This window comes from Gobius niger, assembly GCF_951799975.1.
Source record: "Gobius niger genome assembly, chromosome: 18".
Classification (NCBI taxonomy): Eukaryota; Metazoa; Chordata; class Actinopteri; order Gobiiformes; family Gobiidae; genus Gobius; species Gobius niger.
In genome coordinates, this window is record NC_136869.1 from 1,040,739 (window position 1) to 1,059,532 (window position 18,794).

Sequence of the window (18,794 nt, forward strand, 5' to 3'; positions counted from 1 at the left end):
AAATGTGACAAAAAAATGACAAAAAAATGACAAAAAAATGACAAAAATGTGACAAAAAAATGACAAAAATGTGACAAAAAAATGATAAAAATGTGACAAAAATGTGACAAAAAAATGACAAAAAAATGACAAAAAAATGACAAAAATGTGACAAAAAAATGACAAAAATGTGACAAAAAAGAAAAAAAATGACAAAAAAAATGACAAAAATGTGACAAAAAAATAACAAAAAAATGACAAAAATGTGACAAAAGAATGACAAAAATGTGACAAAAAAATGACAAAAAAATGACAAAAATGTGACAAAAATGTGACAAAAAAATGACAAAAATGTGACAAAAATGTGACAAAAAAATGACAAAAATGTGACAAAAAAATGATAAAAATGTGACAAAAAAATGACAAAAAAATGACAAAAAAATGACAAAAATGTGACAAAAAAATGACAAAAATGTGACAAAAAAATGATAAAAATGTGACAAAAAAATGACAAAAAAATGACAAAAAAATGACAAAAATGTGACAAAAAAATGACAAAAAAATGACAAAAAATGACAAAAATGTGACAAAAAAATGACAAAAATGTGACAAAAAAAATGACAAAAATATGACAAAAATGTGACAAAAAATTACAAAAATGTGACAAAAAAATGACAAAAATGTGACAAAAAAATGACAAAAATGTGACAAAAATGTGACAAAAAAATTACAAAAATGTGACAAAAAAATGATAAAAATGTGACAAAAAAATGACAAAAAAATGACAAAAATGTGACAAAAAAATGACAAAAAAATGACAAAAATGTGACAAAAAAATGACGAAAATGTGACAAAAAAAATGACAAAAATATGACAAAAATGTGACAAAAAAATGACAAAAATGTGACAAAAAAAATGACAAAAATGTGACAAAATTGATTTAAAAAAAAAATGATGAAAAAATGACAGGCCTTGTGGAGAAAATTAATCTTGTACGAAGTTATAAACCTTCGCCGAGGTCACCTAATGTCTTATCATGGTCAAATGAGTTGTTTGTGTAAAAGGGTCCTTGTCCTCGAACGCCTGCCATGACTAAGCAAACTTGCTGTGTCCCGAATTGCCCGTACTATCAGTGTTTAAGGCCAAGAGGCGTCTGGTTTAGGGGGCAGGACATCCGAAGTTATAAAATGGAAACATAAGCTGTATTATACAGACTTGCGTGGAAAGACGTCCGTTGGAATGCATATTGAGCTGTAAGTTGTTTTTTGAATAAAAGACCTCTTCGAAAGAAGTTATTCTCCTGAGTGTCATTTTGAAGTCTCGGACTGGAGCAGATATTTATCTTGAGAACCCCTTTCTCTTTAGCCTCGTGTTAGACCCAGGACACGCTGGTGGGACAATGTCTCCGAGCTGGCCTGGTGTGGCCTCGGGGTCAGAACAGCTGGAGGAGGTGTGTGTGGACCGGGAAGTCTGGGCATCTCTGCTGAGACTGCTGCCCCCGCGACCCGGCCCCGGATAAAGAGGAAGAAAATGGATGGATGAAAAAATGACAAAAATGTGACAAAATGTGACAAAAATGTGATAAAAAATTGACAAAAAAAATTGACAAAAAATGACAAAAATGTGACAAAAAAATGACAAAAAAGTTATAAAAACGAGTTAAATACCCAACAAAAAAATGATGGAAAAAAAAAAAATCTGATGACGTGAGTAAAAAGATCCTCTCGGTTCAGGCGGGAGTTAAGAGGTTAAAGCCCTCGATTAAAACACATTAAAATGCACGATTAAAATCAGATGAAACACAGTGCCACTCATGCCGGGGCACAAAGGTTTCCATAACGGAGCCAGACTCGGAGCCGGACTCGGTGTGAGCTGAGGACGTGGATCTCCCTCAGGACTTTCTGGAGCGGGAGCTGGTTCAGGTCCAAAGCCGCTGTAAAATGAAGAGGTTTAGGACTTGGCCCGGACTCGCTGTCGTCCGGCCAAGAGTCTGGAGCTGATTAGTCCTCGATTCAGTCCTCTGGAACCGCGGGAATGTTCGGGCTCTTTGGGTTTCACCGGGAAACTGAACCAGGCCTGAACTCGGACTGACCCCGGACTCAGAACCTGCCCCAGAGTCAAACCCCCTGAGGGAAAACCAGATCTAAGCCTGGATCCGTCTCACTCGTCTCTAAAGACAAACTTCTTTTCTCAAATCACTTTATTCTCGGCTCAAACTCTGGATCAAAAACACAGACGTTCACAGTTTAAGAACAAACATTTCTCTGTAAAAAAAAAAACATTTCGAACAGTTAAACGAGACGGGTTTGTCCAGTTTCAAACAGGTTTAGAGGCAGCTTTAAAAAACATGTTCACATAAAAGTCCCTTTGGTTCAGTCAAAAACACACACACACAATCTTGTACTTCTATATTAGTGAGGACACTCATAGACATAAAGCATTACCTTTAACCCTAACTCTAATCTAAACCCAATTCTGACCCTGAAACCACATCTTGCTCCTCAAACAGTCCTTCTGGTCCTCACAATGTCAAGTATAAGAACACACACACACACACACACACACACACACACACACGGGCGGGTCCACAGGTGTGCACGCTGTGGTCTTGTTCCTCAGAGCAGCTTCTCTCGTCCTCGTTGTTCATGTTATTCTGTCACTCCCTCATTAAAAACATGGCTGAAGTGTTGCCTTGGCACATTCACGTATTTCTGAGTAATCTGTAAAAACTCTGATGGCGGCCATTTTAGGGATAGGTTTGCCCGAGTCCTCCTAGGAACGCCCCCACCTCCTGGAGACGCCTCCGAGGTTCTTAACCCCTTAACCCGCACCTGAACCGAGCACATTCTCTCCAGTTTGGCTTTACCCCAATCCGAAAGCTTCTGGGAAAAAAGGTGTGAAAATAGCGACAGAACTGAGATGAAAACAATGATGAAGATGTGAGAAAAAAGTGAGAAAACTTTGACAAAAAAGTGACAAAAAAGACAAAAAATTGATTAAAAAAGACAAAAAATGTGAAAAACAATGTGACAAAAAATGACAAAAAAAGACTAAAAATGTGACAAAAAATTACAAAAAATGTGACAAAAAATTGATTAAAAAAACAAAAAATGTAACAAAATAATGCCAAAAATGTGACAAAAAAGACAAAACATTGACAAATAAATGATTAAAAAAGACAAAAAAATGTGACAAAAAAGACAAAAAATTACACAAAAAAAGACAAAAAATGGATTAAAAAAAAATGACCAAAAAGCTACAAAATGAGTTGAAACTCCCCCCAAAAAAAGATGGAAAAAAATCTGATGACGTGAGGAAAAAGATCCATTTAGATGAGTTTTGTAGATCTTAGCTTTCAAATGAGGCGTTACACTGGCCCACAGGATTCGGGCAAAGCTGAACTGGAGAAAATGCTCTCGGTTCAGGCGGGAGTTAAGGGGTTAAAGAGACAGAGGCCGATTTCAAGACATTCACGGCAGCCATTTTGAGAGAGACATTTTATACAAGGCAGTTATTCTGATTTACTGCATTTTCTGGGACAGTCATGTGACCTGAAAGAGGAGACGCTGGACTTCGGGACAGTCTTTGTTTTCCGGGTCCAGCATCTCGTTGCCACGGTGACCACACGAGGACCTCACCGCGATGTCGTGACGTCTGCTGCACTTTCAGAAGTTCAGCGCGGTGTGGGCGTGGCCTTCCTCCCGGACTCCGCCCCCGCCCCCGGGCTCGGCCGAAGCCCCGCCCTCCTCCACGAGCCGCGTGAGAGCGTGCACGAGGCGCTGGTGCACGTCTCTCCGACCTACGAAACAACGACACACATCACGTTAACCTCTGAACTCCCGCCTGAACCGAGAGCATTTTCTGCAGTTCAGCTTTACCCAAATCCTGTAGGCCAGTGTAGCACCTCATTAGAAAGACCTACAAAACTCATTTAAATGGATCTTTTTCCTCACGTCATCAGATTTTTTTTTCCATCATGTTTTGGGGGGGTTTTCAACTCATTTTTGTAACTTTTTATTAAAAAAACACTTATTTTTTTACTTTTTGCCACTTTTTCATAAATTGTTTGTCAGTTTATTGTCATTTTTTGTCAATTTTTTATCAATTTTTTATCACATTTTTGGTCAATTTTTCATTTTTTTGTCATTTTTCGTAATTTTTTTCGTACATTTTTTCGTACATTTTTTCGTACAGTTTTTCGTACATTTTTTCGTACATTTTTTCGTACATTTTGACCTTTTTTTTTTTTGTCCTTTTGGTCCTCCTGCCACCGTGTGGCGCTGTGTGTGTGTTTATGTAATTACCTGCCCTATATAAGGGGTGAGGAAGGCGCACTCAGGTGTTGCAGTATGGAGGCAAACATCTTTTTGACCGTGTCTATGGAGTCGGAAATCTGTGTACTTGTTGATGGCTGTGAGGAACGCCAAATAAACCTTTGAAAATACAGTATTTTACGACGATTTGTTTTGGAAGACACGCGTCCAAGACGCCTAATTACTGTAGCCAGAGCGGAACTTTGCCTAAGGCAAATCCTGGCCGCTACATTTGTCTTTGTTGTCATTGTTGTCAAATTTTTATCACATTTTTGTCAATTTTTTATGACTTTTTGCGACGTTTTTGCCACTTTTCATCAATTTTTGTCAATTTTTTTGGTCAATTTTTTGTCAAATTTTTGTCATTTTTTCGTCATTTTTTTGTAAATTTTTCGTCAATTTTTCGTCAATTTTTCGTCATTTTTTTGTTGAAGTTTTCTCACTTTTTTGTCACATTTTCATCATTGTTTTCGTCTCAGTTCTGTTGCTATTTTCACACAGAAGCTTTTGGATTGGGGTAAAGCCAAACTGGAGAAAATGTGCTGGGTTCAGGCGGGAGTTAAGGGGTTAATAACGCTTTAGTCCGGGCTTCAGCGTTGGCGTCGGGCGCGTTACTTTGAGGGGCGGGGCTCTGGTCCGGGTGGGCGTGGGTCTCTGCGCACTCCTGCACGGCGCGCTGCAGCTCCACCTGCAGGGGGCGCCGCGCCTCGGCCCCGAGCAGAGACGGAGAAAACCAGGGTCTGAAGATCTTCTCACACACGGCCTGAAACACAAGATGGACAACTCCTGTACGACTGAGAGCCATCAGACACAGCAGGGGCGGACTGGGGCGGACTGGGGCGGACTGGCCAGATGTCCAGTCCCGCCTCAACCGAGCTTTACCCAAATCTAAAAGCTAAAAAGAAAAGCATCAAAATAGCGACGAAAAAGAGGATGAAAAGTCAACCAAAACATGAGAAAAACAAGAAATGATAGAAAAAATCATTAACCTCTTACCACCCGCCTCTGTCCTCTTTGGCCATTATAGAGGCCTGTGTAACACCTCATTTGAAAGCTAAGACCCACAAAACTGATCTTTTTCCTCGCGTTGTTGCTGTGTTGTGTCACCTTTTGTCACATTTTTGTTGAGTTTTTGTCACATTTTGGTTGAGTTTTTGTCACATTTTGGTTGAGTTTTTGTCACATTTTGGTTGAATTTTTGTCACATTTTGGTTGAATTTTTGTCACATTTTTGTTGAGTTTTTGTCACATTTTGGTTGTGTTTTTGTCACATTTTTGTTGAGTTTTTGTCACATTTTAGTTGAGTTTTTGTCAAATTTTTGTTGAGTTTTTGTGACATTTTTGTTGAGTTTTTGTCAAATTTTTGTTGAGTTTTTGTGACATTTTTGTTGAGTTTTTGTCACATTTTTGTTGAGTTTTTGTCACATTTTTGTTGAATTTTTGCCACATTTTTGTTGAGTTTTTGTCACATTTTTGTTGAGTTTTTGTCACATTTTTGTTGAATTTTTGTCTGAAACGTTCTGCGCCTCGTGTCCGTCTCCTCCTAAAGGAAACGTCTGAAACGTTCTGTCCTCGGGGAATAATTATGGCCGATCCCGGAGTGAAACTCGAGCCGCCTGGATGAATCGCCGCTGATTTTATCTGGAATATTCCACATTCTTCCTCAGCGTCGGGTAATTGTCGGGAAACACGCGGAGCTTTGTGGTTCAGACGACGACGCCACGAGAAACAACTGAAGCCGGAGGATTAGAGACTATTGACTTATTGATTTATTTACAGTGCGGGTCAAACGTTTGGAGACACTTTTTTATGTGTTTCATTTCAAAACCGTTCCTTTGGTGGATTCTCTCTGAAGCCGTTCATTCACGAGTGAACACGGACGAACTGTGTTAAACAGAAAAATGTGGACAGAAATGATTCCAAATCACCGCCTGTCGCTTTGATTACTTTGATTATTTTGATTACTTTGATTACTTTGATTACTTTGATTACTTTGATTACTTTGATTATATTGATTATTTTAATTACTTTGATTATTTTGATTACTTTGATTACTTTGATTATTTTGATTACTTTGATTACTTTGATTACTTTGATTACTTTGATTACTTTGATTATTTTGATTACTTTGATTATTTGGATTATTTTGACTATTTTGATTACTTTGATTATTTTGATTATTTTGATTACTTTGATTACTTTGATTACTTTGATTATTTTGATTACTTTGATTACTTTGATTATTTTGATTACTTTGATTACTTTGATTACTTTGATTACTTTGATTATTTTGATTACTTTGATTATTTTGATTACTTTGATTATTTTGATTACTTTGATTACTTTGATTACTTTGATTACTTTGATTATTTTGATTACTTTGATTATTTGGATTATTTTGACTATTTTGATTACTTTGATTATTTTGATTATTTTGATTACTTTGATTACTTTGATTACTTTGATTATTTTGATTACTTTGATTACTTTGATTATTTTGATTACTTTGATTATTTTGATTACTTTGATTATTTTGATTATTTTGATTATTTTTACTATTTTGATTACTTTGATTATTTTTATTATTTTGATTACTTTGATTATTTTGATTATTTTGATTACTTTGATTATTTTGACTATTTTGATTATTTTGATTATTTTGATTACTTTGATTACTTTGATTACTTTGATTACTTTGATTACTTTGATTACTTTGATTACTTTGATTATTTTGACTATTTTGATTATTTTGATTATTTTGATTACTTTGATTACTTTGACTATTTTGATTACTTTGATTATTTTGATTACTTTGATTACTTTGATTATTTTGACTATTTTTATTATTTTGATTAATTTGATTATTTTGATTATTTTGATTACTTTGATTACTTTGATTACTTTGATTATTTATTGATTTATTTACAGTGCGGGCCAAACGTTTGGAGACACTTTTTATGTGTTTCATTTCAAAACCGTTCCTTTGGTGGATTCTCTCTGAAGCCGTTCATTCACGAGTGAACACGGACGAACTGTGTTAAACAGAAAAATGTGGACAGAAATGATTCCAAATCACCGCCTGTCGCTTTGATTATTTTAATTACTTTGATTATTTTGATTACTTTGATTATTTTGATTATTTTGATTACTTTGATTATTTTGATTATTTTGATTACTTTGATTATTTTGATTACTTTGATTACTTTGATTATTTTGATTACTTTGATTATTTTGATTATTTTGATTTCTTTGATTATTTTGATTACTTTGATTATTTTGATTACTTTGATTTCTTTGATTATTTTGATTATTTTGATTATTTTGATTACTTTGATTATTTTGATTACTTTGATTATTTTGATTACTTTGATTACTTTGATTACTTTGATTACTTTGATTATTTTGATTATTTTGATTACTTTGAATATTTTGATTACTTTGATTACTTTGATTATTTTGATTACTTTGATTATTTTGATTATTTTGATTATTTTGATTACTTTGAATATTTTGATTACTTTGATTATTTTGATTACTTTGATTACTTTGATTATTTTGATTACTTTGATTACTTTGATTACTTTGATTACTTTGATTACTTTGATTATTTTGATTACTTTGATTATTTTGATTATTTTGATTATTTTGATTACTTTGAATATTTTGATTACTTTGATTATTTTGATTACTTTGATTACTTTGATTATTTTGATTACTTTGATTATTTTGATTACTTTGATTACTTTGATTATTTTGATTACTTTGATTATTTTGATTACTTTGATTACTTTGATTATTTTGATTATTTTGATTATTTTGATTACTTTGATTACTTTGATTACTTTGATTATTTTGATTATTTTGATTACTTTGATTACTTTGATTATTTTGATTATTTTGATTGCTCCTGTAGGGGGAGCAGGTTGCTGTTGCTCCTGTAGGGGGAGCTCACCTGCAGGTTACTGTTGCTCCTGTAGGGGGAGCAGGTTACTGTTGCTCCTGTAGGGGGAGCAGGTTACTGTTGCTCCTGTAGGGGGAGCTCACCTGCAGGTTGCTGTTGCTCCTGTAGGGGGAGCTCACCTGCAGGTTGCTGTTGCTCCTGTAGGGGGAGCTCACCTGCAGGTTACTGTTGCTCCTGTAGGGGGAGCAGGTTACTGTTGCTCCTGTAGGGGGAGCAGGTTACTGTTGCTCCTGTAGGGGGCGCTCACCTGCAGGTTGCTGTTGCTCCTGTAGGGGGAGCTCACATGCAGGTTACTGTTGCTCCTGTAGGAGGCGCTCACCTGCAGGTTGCTGTTGCTCCTGTAGGAGGAGCTCACCTGCAGTTTACTGTTGCTCCTGTAGGGGGCGCTCACCTGCAGGTTACTGTTGCTCCTGTAGGGGGCGCTCACCTGCAGGTTACTGTTGCTCCTGTAGGAGTAGCTCACCTGCAGGTTACTGTTGCTCCTGTAGGGGGAGCTCACCTGCAGGTTGCTGTTGCTCCTGTAGGGGGAGCTCACCTGCAGGTTACTGTTGCTCCTGTAGGGGGAGCTCACCTGCAGGTTGCTGTTGCTCCTGTAGGGGGAGCTCACCTGCAGGTTACTGTTGCTCCTGTAGGGGGAGCTCACCTGCAGGTTGCTGTTGCTCCTGTAGGGGGAGCTCACCTGCAGGTTACTGTTGCTCCTGTAGGGGGAGCTCACATGCAGGTTACTGTTGCTCCTGTAGGGGGAGCTCACCTGCAGGTTGCTGTTGCTCCTCTAGGGGGAGCTCACCTGCAGGTTACTGTTGCTCCTGTAGGAGGCGCTCACCTGCAGGTTACTGTTGCTCCTGTAGGAGGAGCTCACCTGCAGGTTGCTGTTGCTCCTGTAGGGGGAGCTCACCTGCAGGTTGCTGTTGCTCCTGTAGGGGGAGCAGGTTACTGTTGCTCCTGTAGGGGGAGCAGGTTACTGTTGCTCCTGTAGGGGGAGCTCACCTGCAGGTTGCTGTTGCTCCTGTAGGGGGCGCTCACCTGCAGGTTGCTGTTGCTCCTGTAGGGGGCGCTCACCTGCAGGTTGCTGTTGCTCCTGTAGGGGGAGCTCACCTGCAGGTTACTGTTGCTCCTGTAGGGGGAGCTCACCTGCAGGTTACTGTTGCTCCTGTAGGGGGCGCTCACCTGCAGGTTGCTGTTGCTCCTGTAGGGGGAGCTCACCTGCAGGTTACTGTTGCTCCTGTAGGGGGAGCTCACCTGCAGGTTACTGTTGCTCCTGTAGGGGGAGCTCACCTGCAGGTTACTGTTGCTCCTGTAGGGGGAGCAGGTTACTGTTGCTCCTGTAGGAGGAGCTCACCTGCAGGTTACTGTTGCTCCTGTAGGAGGAGCTCACCTGCAGGTAACTGTTGCTCCTGTAGGGGGAGCAGGTTGCTGTTGCTCCTGTAGGGGGAGCTCACCTGCAGGTTACTGTTGCTCCTGTAGGAGGCGCTCACCTGCAGGTTACTGTTGCTCCTGTAGGGGGAGCTCACCTGCAGGTTGCTGTTGCTCCTGTAGGGGGAGCTCACCTGCAGGTTGCTGTTGCTCCTGTAGGGGGAGCTCACCTGCAGGTTGCTGTTGCTCCTGTAGGGGGAGCTCACCTGCAGGTTACTGTTGCTCCTGTAGGAGGAGCTCACCTGCAGGTTGCTGTTGCTCCTGTAGGGGGAGCTCACCTGCAGGTTGCTGTTGCTCCTGTAGGGGGAGCTCACCTGCAGGTTGCTGTTGCTCCTGTAGGGGGAGCAGCGCAGCGTGTGGGGGTCACAGTGAGACCAACAGTCGAAGAAGGTGCAGTCGTCGTCGCAGCTGCAGTTCTGCTCCAGCACTGCACGAAGCCTGGGCTCGAAGAACGCCATGTCCACGTCGATCGCCACCACCTGAAGAAGAAGTGAGAGAGAAGGAAATCAGAACTGTTGATCGAGGTCGTCCCTGATTTATTTATTCATTTGAAAAGGAGGGACAATACATATTAATGAACCTTAGGCTAATGTCCATCTGCAGACGCCCAGGCAGGTCCACAATGTTCTTTCAGAAAATTACCCAAATTGTCAAAATAAAATTCTAACACAACTTTTCCTCAAATTTTCAAAACGTTTAAAAACATTTTTTTTTCTTCAAATTTTTCAATAAGAAAATTTAAAAAAAATCAAACATTTCCCCCCCCAAAAATGCAAAAAATGTAAAACTTTTTCCCAAGAAATTAAAAATGTTCAAAAAAGATTTAAAAACTCTCAGAAAGTTTTGAAATCATTTCCAAATGAACTTTTGAATATTTTACTGAAACTTTTTCATTCAAATATTCAAAATTTTCACAAAAAAATTCAAAAATGTTCCAAATTGAAAGTTTTTCAAAAAACATCACAAATTTACAAAACTTCTCAGAAAATTTCCCAAATTGTCCCAAACAATTCTAAAATAACTTTTCCCCAAATTTTCAAAACGTTTACATTTTTTTTTCAAAAAGAAAATTATATATATATATATTTTTCCATACATTTTCCAAAATTTTAAAAACTTTTTCAGAAACTTATTTCCAAATGTTTTTTTTAATATTTACTGAAACTTTTTCATTTAAATAATTTCATTTTTTTTTTTTCATTTTAACTCTATCCCAAAATTTTCTGAACTTTTTTTTTTCCAAAACGTTTTTAGAAAAATGTCAAAAATTCAAACAATTTAATCACGTTCGTCATTGATGAGGTCGTCCCTGAACTCACCGTGAGGTCGTCCACATTTTTGTTGATTTTTTGTCACTTTTTTGTTGAATTTTTGTTGAATTTTTGTCACATTTTTTGTTGAATTTTTGAATCCCTGAACTCACCGTGAGCTCGTCCTTGAACTCACAGCGAGCTTGTCCCTGAACTCACCGTGAGCTCGTCCCTGAACTCACCGCGAGCTCGTCCCTGAACTCACCTCAAACTCGTCCCTGAACTCACCTCGAGCTCGTCCCTGAACTCACCTCGAACTCGTCCCTGAACTCACCTCGAGCTCGTCCCTGAACTCACCTCGAACTCGTCCCTGAACTCACCGCGAGCTCGTCCCTGAACTCAGCGCGAGCTCGTCCCTGAACTCACCGTGAGGTCGTCCCTGAACTCACCGTGAGGTCGTCCCTGATGCCGAAGTTCTCCGCCTTCACGTCGCACAGGTGGAGGCTGTGGCTGAAGTCGTGCTCGAAGCGAAGCACCAGGTCCAGGAAGCTGAGCGCGATCCTGTGGTCCCGCCCCCACCGCGGCGCACGGTCCAATGAGGAGGAGAAGAGGTTCTGGTCCCAGGCGTGTCCGGCAGACAGGAACTCCACCGCGTAGAAGTGACCGCAGGATCCGAGAACCCGAGGAACGTGAGGAGACAGGTCCTGCAGGAGGCTGAGGAGGAGGTTAGTGATGAGAACGTGAGGAGACAGGTCCTGCAGGAGGCTGAGGAGGAGGTTAGTGATGAGAACGTGAGGAGACAGGTCCTGCAGGAGGCTGAGGAGGAGGTTAACGATGAGAACGTGAGGAGACAGGTCCTGCAGGAGGCTGAGGAGGAGGTTAACGATGAGAACGTGAGGAGACAGGTCCTGCAGGAGGCTGAGGAGGAGGTTAACGATGAGAACGTGAGGAGACAGGTCCTGCAGGAGGCTGAGGAGGAGGTTAACGATGAGAACGTGAGGAGACAGGTCCTGCAGGAGGCTGAGGAGGAGGTTAGTGATGAGAACGTGAGGAGACAGGTCCTGCAGGAGGCTGAGGAGAAGGTTAACGATGAGAACGTGAGGAGACAGGTCCTGCAGGAGGCTGAGGAGGAGGTTAGTGATGAGAACGTGAGGAGACAGGTCCTGCAGGAGGCTGAGGAGGAGGTTAACGATGAGAACGTGAGGAGACAGGTCCTGCTGGAGGCTGAGGAGGAGGTTAACGATGAGAACGTGAGGAGACAGGTCCTGCAGGAGGCTGAGGAGGAGGTTAGTGATGAGAACGTAAGGAGACAGGTCCTGCAGGAGGCTGAGGAGGAGGTTAGTGATGAGAACGTGAGGAGACAGGTCCTGCAGGAGGCTGAGGAGGAGGTTAGTGATGAGAACGTGAGGAGACAGGTCCTGCAGGAGGCTGAGGAGGAGGTTAACGATGAGATTTTTTTTCTTGATTTTTTTGTTGAATTTTTGTCATTTTTTTGATGATTTTTTGTCATTTTTTTGATGGTTTTTTGTCATTTTTTTGTCATTTTTTTGTTGAATTTTTAACATTTTTTTATTGAATTTTTGTCGTTTTTTTGTTGAATTTTTTATCATTTTTTCGTTGAATTTTATGTCATTTTTTGTTGAATTTTTGTAAATTTTTTGTTGAATTTTTGTAATTTTTTGTTGAATTTTTATCATTTTTTTGTCATTTTTTTTGTCACATTTTTGTTGAATTTTTGTCATTTTTTTTTTGAATTTTATAATTTTTTTGTTGATTTTTTATCATTTTTTTGTTGAATTTTTGTCATTTTTTGTTGATTTTTTGTCATTTTTTTGTTGAATTTTTGTCATTTTTTGTTGATTTTTTGTCATTTTTTGTCATTTTTTTGTCATTTTTTTGTCATTTTTTTGTAAATTTTTTGTTGAATTTTTTAAATTTTTTGTTGAATTTTTATCATTTTTTTGTCATTTTTTTGTAGAATTTTATGATTTTTTTGTTGATTTTTTATCATTTTTTTGTTGAATTTTTGTCATTTTTTTGTAGAATTTTATAATTTTTTTGTTGATTTTTTATCATTTTTTTGTTGATTTTTTGTCATTTTTTGTTGAATTTTTTATCATTTTTTTGGTCATTTTTTTGTAGAATTTTTGTAAATTTTTTGTTGAATTTTTATCATTTTTTAATTTAATTTTTGTCATTTTTTTGTTGAATTTTATGTCATTTTTTGTTGAATTTTGACATGAGGCTGAGGAGAAGGTTAATGATGAGAACGTGAGGAGACAGGTCCTGCAGGAGGCTGAGGAGGAGGTTAGTGATGAGAACGTGAGGAGACATTTTTGTTGAATTTTTGTCAATTTTTGTTGAATTTTTATAATTTTTTTGTTGATTTTTTGTCATTTTTCTGTCTTTTTTTTATTTATTTTTTTGTCATTTTTTGTTGAATTTTTATCATTTTTTTGTTGAATTTTGGTCAATTTTTTTGTCATTTTTTTGTCATTTTTTTGTCATTTTTTTGTCATTTTTTGTCATTTTTTTGTTGAATTTTTGTCATTTTTTGGATGATTTTTTGTCATTTTTTTGTAATTTTTTTGTCATTTTTTTGTCATTTTTTTGTTGGATTTTTGTCATTTTTTTGATGATTTTTTGTCATTTTTTTGTCATTTTTTTGTCATTTTTTGTCATTTTTTTGTTGAATTTTATATATTTTTTGTTGAATTTTTGTCAATTTTTTGTTGAATTTTTATCATTTTTTTGTTGAATTTTATGTCATTTTTTGTTGAATTTTTGACAGGAGGCTGAGGAGAAGGTTAGTGATGAGAACGTGAGGAGACAGGTCCTGCAGGAGGCTGAGGAGGAGGTTAACGATGAGAACGTGAGGAGACAGGTCCTGCAGGAGGCTGAGGAGGAGGTTAGTGATGAGAACGTGAGGAGACATTTTTGTTGAATTTTTGTAATTTTTTTGTTGAATTTTTGTAATTTTTTTGATGATTTTTTGTCATTTTTTTGTCGTTTTTTTGTCATTTTTTTGTCATTTTTTTGTTGAATTTTATAATTTTTTTGATGATTTTTTGATGATTTTTTGTCATTTTTTTGTCCTTTTTTTGTCCTTTTTTTGTCATTTTTTTGTTGAATTTTTATCATTTCTTTGTTGATTTTTTATCATTTTTTGTTGAATTTTTGACATGAGGCTGAGGAGGAGGTTAGTGATGAGAACATGAGGAGACATTTTTGTTTAATTTTTGTCAATTTTTTGTTGAATTTTTGTCATTTTTTTGTTCAATTTTTGTAATTTTTTTGTTGAATTTTTATCATTTTTTTGTTCAATTTTTATCATTTTTTTGTTGAATTTTTATCATTTTTTTGTTGAATTTTTGTAATTTTTTTGTTGAATTTTATAATTTTTTTGTTGAATTTTTGTCATTTTTTTGTTGAATTTTTGTCATTTTTTTGTTGAATTTTTGACATGAGGCTGAGGAGAAGGTTAGTGATGAGAACGTGAGGAGACAGGTCCTGCAGGAGGCTGAGGAGGAGGTTAGTGATGAGAACATGAGGAGACATTTTTGTTTAATTTTTGTCAATTTTTTGTTGAATTTTTGTCATTTTTTTGTTCAATTTTTGTAATTTTTTTGTTCAATTTTTATCATTTTTTTGTTGAATTTTTAATCATTTTTTTGTTGAATTTTTGACATGAGGCTGAGGAGAAGGTTAGTGATGAGAACGTGAGGAGACAGGTCCTGCAGGAGGCTGAGGAGGAGGTTAGTGATGAGAACGTGAGGAGACAGGTCCTGCAGGAGGCTGAGGAGAAGGTTAGTGATGAGAACGTGAGGAGACAGGTCCTGCAGGAGGCTGAGGAGAAGGTTAGTGATGAGAACGTGAGGAGACAGGTCCTGCAGGAGGCTGAGGAGGAGGTTAGTGATGAGAACGTGAGGAGACAGGTCCTGCAGGAGGCTGAGGAGGAGGTTAACGATGAGAACGTGAGGAGACAGGTCCTGCTGGAGGCTGAGGAGAAGGTTAGTGATGAGAACGTGAGGAGACAGGTCCTGCAGGAGGCTGAGGAGGAGGTTAGTGATGAGAACGTGAGGAGACAGGTCCTGCAGGAGGCTGAGGAGGAGGTTAGTGATGAGAACGTGTGGAGACAGGTCCTGCAGGAGGCTGAGGAGGAGGTTAGTGATGAGAACGTGAGGAGACAGGTCCTGCAGGAGGCTGAGGAGGAGGTTAACGATGAGAACGTGAGGAGACAGGTCCTGCAGGAGGCTGAGGAGGAGGTTAGTGATGAGAACGTGAGGAGACAGGTCCTGCTGGAGGCTGAGGAGGAGGTTAGTGATGAGAACGTGAGGAGACAGGTCCTGCAGGAGGCTGAGGAGGAGGTTAGTGATGAGAACGTGAGGAGACAGGTCCTGCAGGAGGCTGAGGAGGAGGTTAGTGATGAGAACGTGAGGAGACAGGTCCTGCTGGAGGCTGAGGAGGAGGTTAGTGATGAGAACGTGAGGAGACAGGTCCTGCTGGAGGCTGAGGAGGAGGTTAGTGATGAGAACGTGAGGAGACAGGTCCTGCAGGAGGCTGAGGAGGAGGTTAGTGATGAGAACGTGAGGAGACAGGTCCTGCAGGAGGCTGAGGAGGAGGTTAGTGATGAGAACGTGAGGAGACAGGTCCTGCTGGAGGCTGAGGAGGAGGTTAGTGATGAGAACGTGAGGAGACAGGTCCTGCAGGAGGCTGAGGAGGAGGTTAGTGATGAGAACGTGAGGAGACAGGTCCTGCAGGAGGCTGAGGAGGAGGTTAGTGATGAGAACGTGAGGAGACAGGTCCTGCAGGAGGCTGAGGAGGAGGTTAGTGATGAGAACGTGAGGAGACAGGTCCTGCAGGAGGCTGAGGAGGAGGTTAACGATGAGAACGTGAGGAGACAGGTCCTGCAGGAGGCTGAGGAGGAGGTTAGTGATGAGAACGTGAGGAGACAGGTTCAAAGCCGTGGGAAGATATTTTAGTTAGGGCTGAGGGACAAAATTTCCCCCCAAAATACTTTTTCTGCATAAATCCTATTGATTAACCTCTTAACTCCCGCCTGAACCGAGAGCATTTTCTCCAGTTCGGCTTTACCCAAATCCTGTAGGCCAGAGTAACGCCTCATGTGAAAGACCTACAAAACTAAATGGATCTTTTTCCTCACAGCAGATTTTTATTCATCACTTTTTTTGTTGGGCAGCCGACTCATTTTTGTCAAATTTTCGTGATTTTTTTGTCACTTTTTCGTCCATTTTTTCCTCAATTTTTCGTCAAATTTTCTCTTTTTTTTTTTCATTTTTTTGTCAATTTTTCGTCAAATTTTTCTCACTTTTTTGTCAATTTTTTGTCCATTTTTTGTCATTTTTTCTTAATTTTTTGTCACTTTTTTGTCCAAATTTTTGTCAAATTTTTCGTTCATTTTTTTTCATTTTTTTGTCAATTTTTTGTCACATTTTTGTCAAATTTTCTCAGTTTTTTGTCAATTTTGTCTTAATTTTTTGTCACCTTTTTGTCAAAATTTTCTCAATTTTTCGTTCATTTTTTTTCCAGTTTTTTGTCAAATTTTTGTCCATTTTTTCCTCAATGTTTTCTCACTTTTTTCCACATTTTCCTCCTTGTTTTCGTCTCAGTTTTGTCGCTATTTTCACACTTTTTTCCAGAAGCTTTTGGATTGGGGTAAAGCTGGAGAAAATGTGCTCGGTTCAGGTGGGAGTTAAGAGGTTAATGTTGCCTTCAGTTCACAAACTATCCACCAGGGGGGGCTGCAGCGCCCTCAGCACCCTGGGTTCCCACGGCCTTGGAAACGGGTCCTGCAGGAGGCTGAGGAGAAGGTTCATGAGGAGAACCAGTGACCAGACTCAGCTCTGGACAGTGTGGCCTCAGTGTGGCCTCAGTGTGGCCTCAGTGTGGCCTCAGCGTGGCCTCAGCGTGGCCTCAGTGTGGCCTCAGTGTGGGCTCAGTGTGGCCTCAGTGTGGCCTCAGCGTGGCCTCAGCGTGGCCTCAGCGTGGCCTCAGTGTGGCCTCAGTGTGGGCTCAGTGTGGCCTCAGTGTGGCCTCAGTGTGGCCTCAGTGTGGCCTCAGTGTGGCCTCAGTGTGGCCTCAGCGTGGCCTCAGTGTGGCCTCAGTGTGGCCTCAGCGTGGCCTCAGCGTGGCCTCAGCGTGGCCTCAGCGTGGCCTCAGCGTGGCCTCAGTGTGGCCTCAGTGTGGCCTCAGCGTGGCCTCAGTGTGGCCTCAGCGTGGCCTCAGCGTGGCCTCAGCGTGGCCTCAGTGTGGCCTCAGCGTGGCCTCAGTGTGGCCTCAGCGTGGCCTCAGCGTGGCCTCAGCGTGGCCTCAGCGTGGCCTCAGCGTGGCCTCAGTGTGGCCTCAGTGTGGCCTCAGCGTGGCCTCAGTGTGGCCTCAGTGTGGCCTCAGTGTGGCCTCAGTGTGGGCTCAGCGTGGCCTCAGTGTGGCCTCAGTGTGGCCTCAGCGTGGCCTCAGCGTGGCCTCAGTAAACAGGCTGCAGACGTCTGGGCCTCGGCCACATTTCCCTGAACAAACACTGGAGTCTTGTTTGGGAAAAACCGCTGAATGATCCGGATCTGCTGCGTCTGAGCCAAGTGTAAACCACAGACTTTTCCACTGGAGCCGCTCAGAAACAAACGAGAACAACAAACAGCACAGGCCCAGACGGACACAGACACAGACACACAGACACACACAGACACACACACACACACACACACAGACACAGACACACACACAGACACACACACACACACACACACACACACACACACACACACACAGCTTTAAAGGCGAGACGTGTGGCCTTAGAAGGAGCTGAATGTGGAGACATCAGGGTCAAACTTCACATTAATGATCCAAATGTGTTGCAGAACTGGTGCTTTTGTTTTGTGACGTGTTCGTTGTTTAGTTTCTCGCGGTTTATTCAGGCAGAAGAACGTCCACTGTGATGCTTTAACCTCTCACCACTCGCCCAAACCACATCTGTCCTCTTTGGCTATAGGCCTGTGTAGCAGCTCATTTGAAAGATAAGATAAGATAAGATAAGATAAGATAAGATAAGATAAGATAAGATAAGATAAGATAAGATAAGATGATACTTTATTGATCTCACAGATGGAGACATTGATATTGATATTTTTCCTCGCGTTGTTGCTGTGTTGTGTCACCTTTTACCTTTTTATGTTGTTGTTTTTGTCTTCAAATTTTTATCACATTTTTGTTGAATTTTTGTCATTTTTTTGTCGTTTTTTTGTCCCATTTTTGTTGAATTTTTGTCAAATTTTTGTCAAATTTTTGTCATTTTTTGTCCCATTTTTGTTGAATTTTTGTCACATTTTTGTTGAGTTTTTGTCATTTTTTTGTCCCATTTTTGTTGAATTTTTGTCACATTTTTGTCATTTTTTTGTTGTTTTTTTGTCACATTTTTGTCACATTTTTGTCACATTTTTGTCATTTTTTTTGTCACATTTTTGTTGAATTTTTGTCATTTTTTTGTCATTTTTTTGTCACATTTTTGTCACATTTTTTTTTAAATTTTTGTCACATTTTTGTCACATTTTTGTTGTTTTTTTGTCACATTTTTGTCACATTTTTGTCACATTTTTGTTGAATTTTTGTCATTTTTTTTGTCATTTTTTTGTCATTTTTTTGTCAAATTTTTGTCATTTTTTTGTCATTTTTTGTCACATTTTTGTCACATTTTTTTTGAATTTTTGTCACATTTTTGTCACATTTTTGTCATTTTTTTGTCAAATTTTTGTCCCATTTTTGTTGAATTTTTGTCACATATTTGTTCAGTTTTTGTCACATTTTTGTTGCGTTTACATCCTTGTTTTCGTCTCATATTTTTGCCGTTGCTTCGGTGCTTTTTGA

General features: G+C 39.5%; 1 protein-coding gene across 1 annotated transcript in view; it reads right to left on the reverse strand.

Annotated features, from left to right (window-relative positions):
• Positions 1-3,635: 3,635 nt before the first annotated feature.
• dipk1c (divergent protein kinase domain 1C) overlaps positions 3,636-18,794 on the reverse strand; it is a gene marked incomplete at its 5' end in the record, with an annotated part of 35,959 nt that continues 20,800 nt past the window's right edge. The window contains 4 exons of the mRNA XM_079576630.1: positions 3,636-3,778; positions 4,908-5,055; positions 9,981-10,145; positions 11,366-11,630. Coding sequence (XP_079432756.1) covers positions 3,645-3,778; positions 4,908-5,055; positions 9,981-10,145; positions 11,366-11,630 — 712 coding nt within the window. The 3' untranslated portion in view covers positions 3,636-3,644. The remainder of the gene's footprint in view (positions 3,779-4,907; positions 5,056-9,980; positions 10,146-11,365; positions 11,631-18,794) is intronic.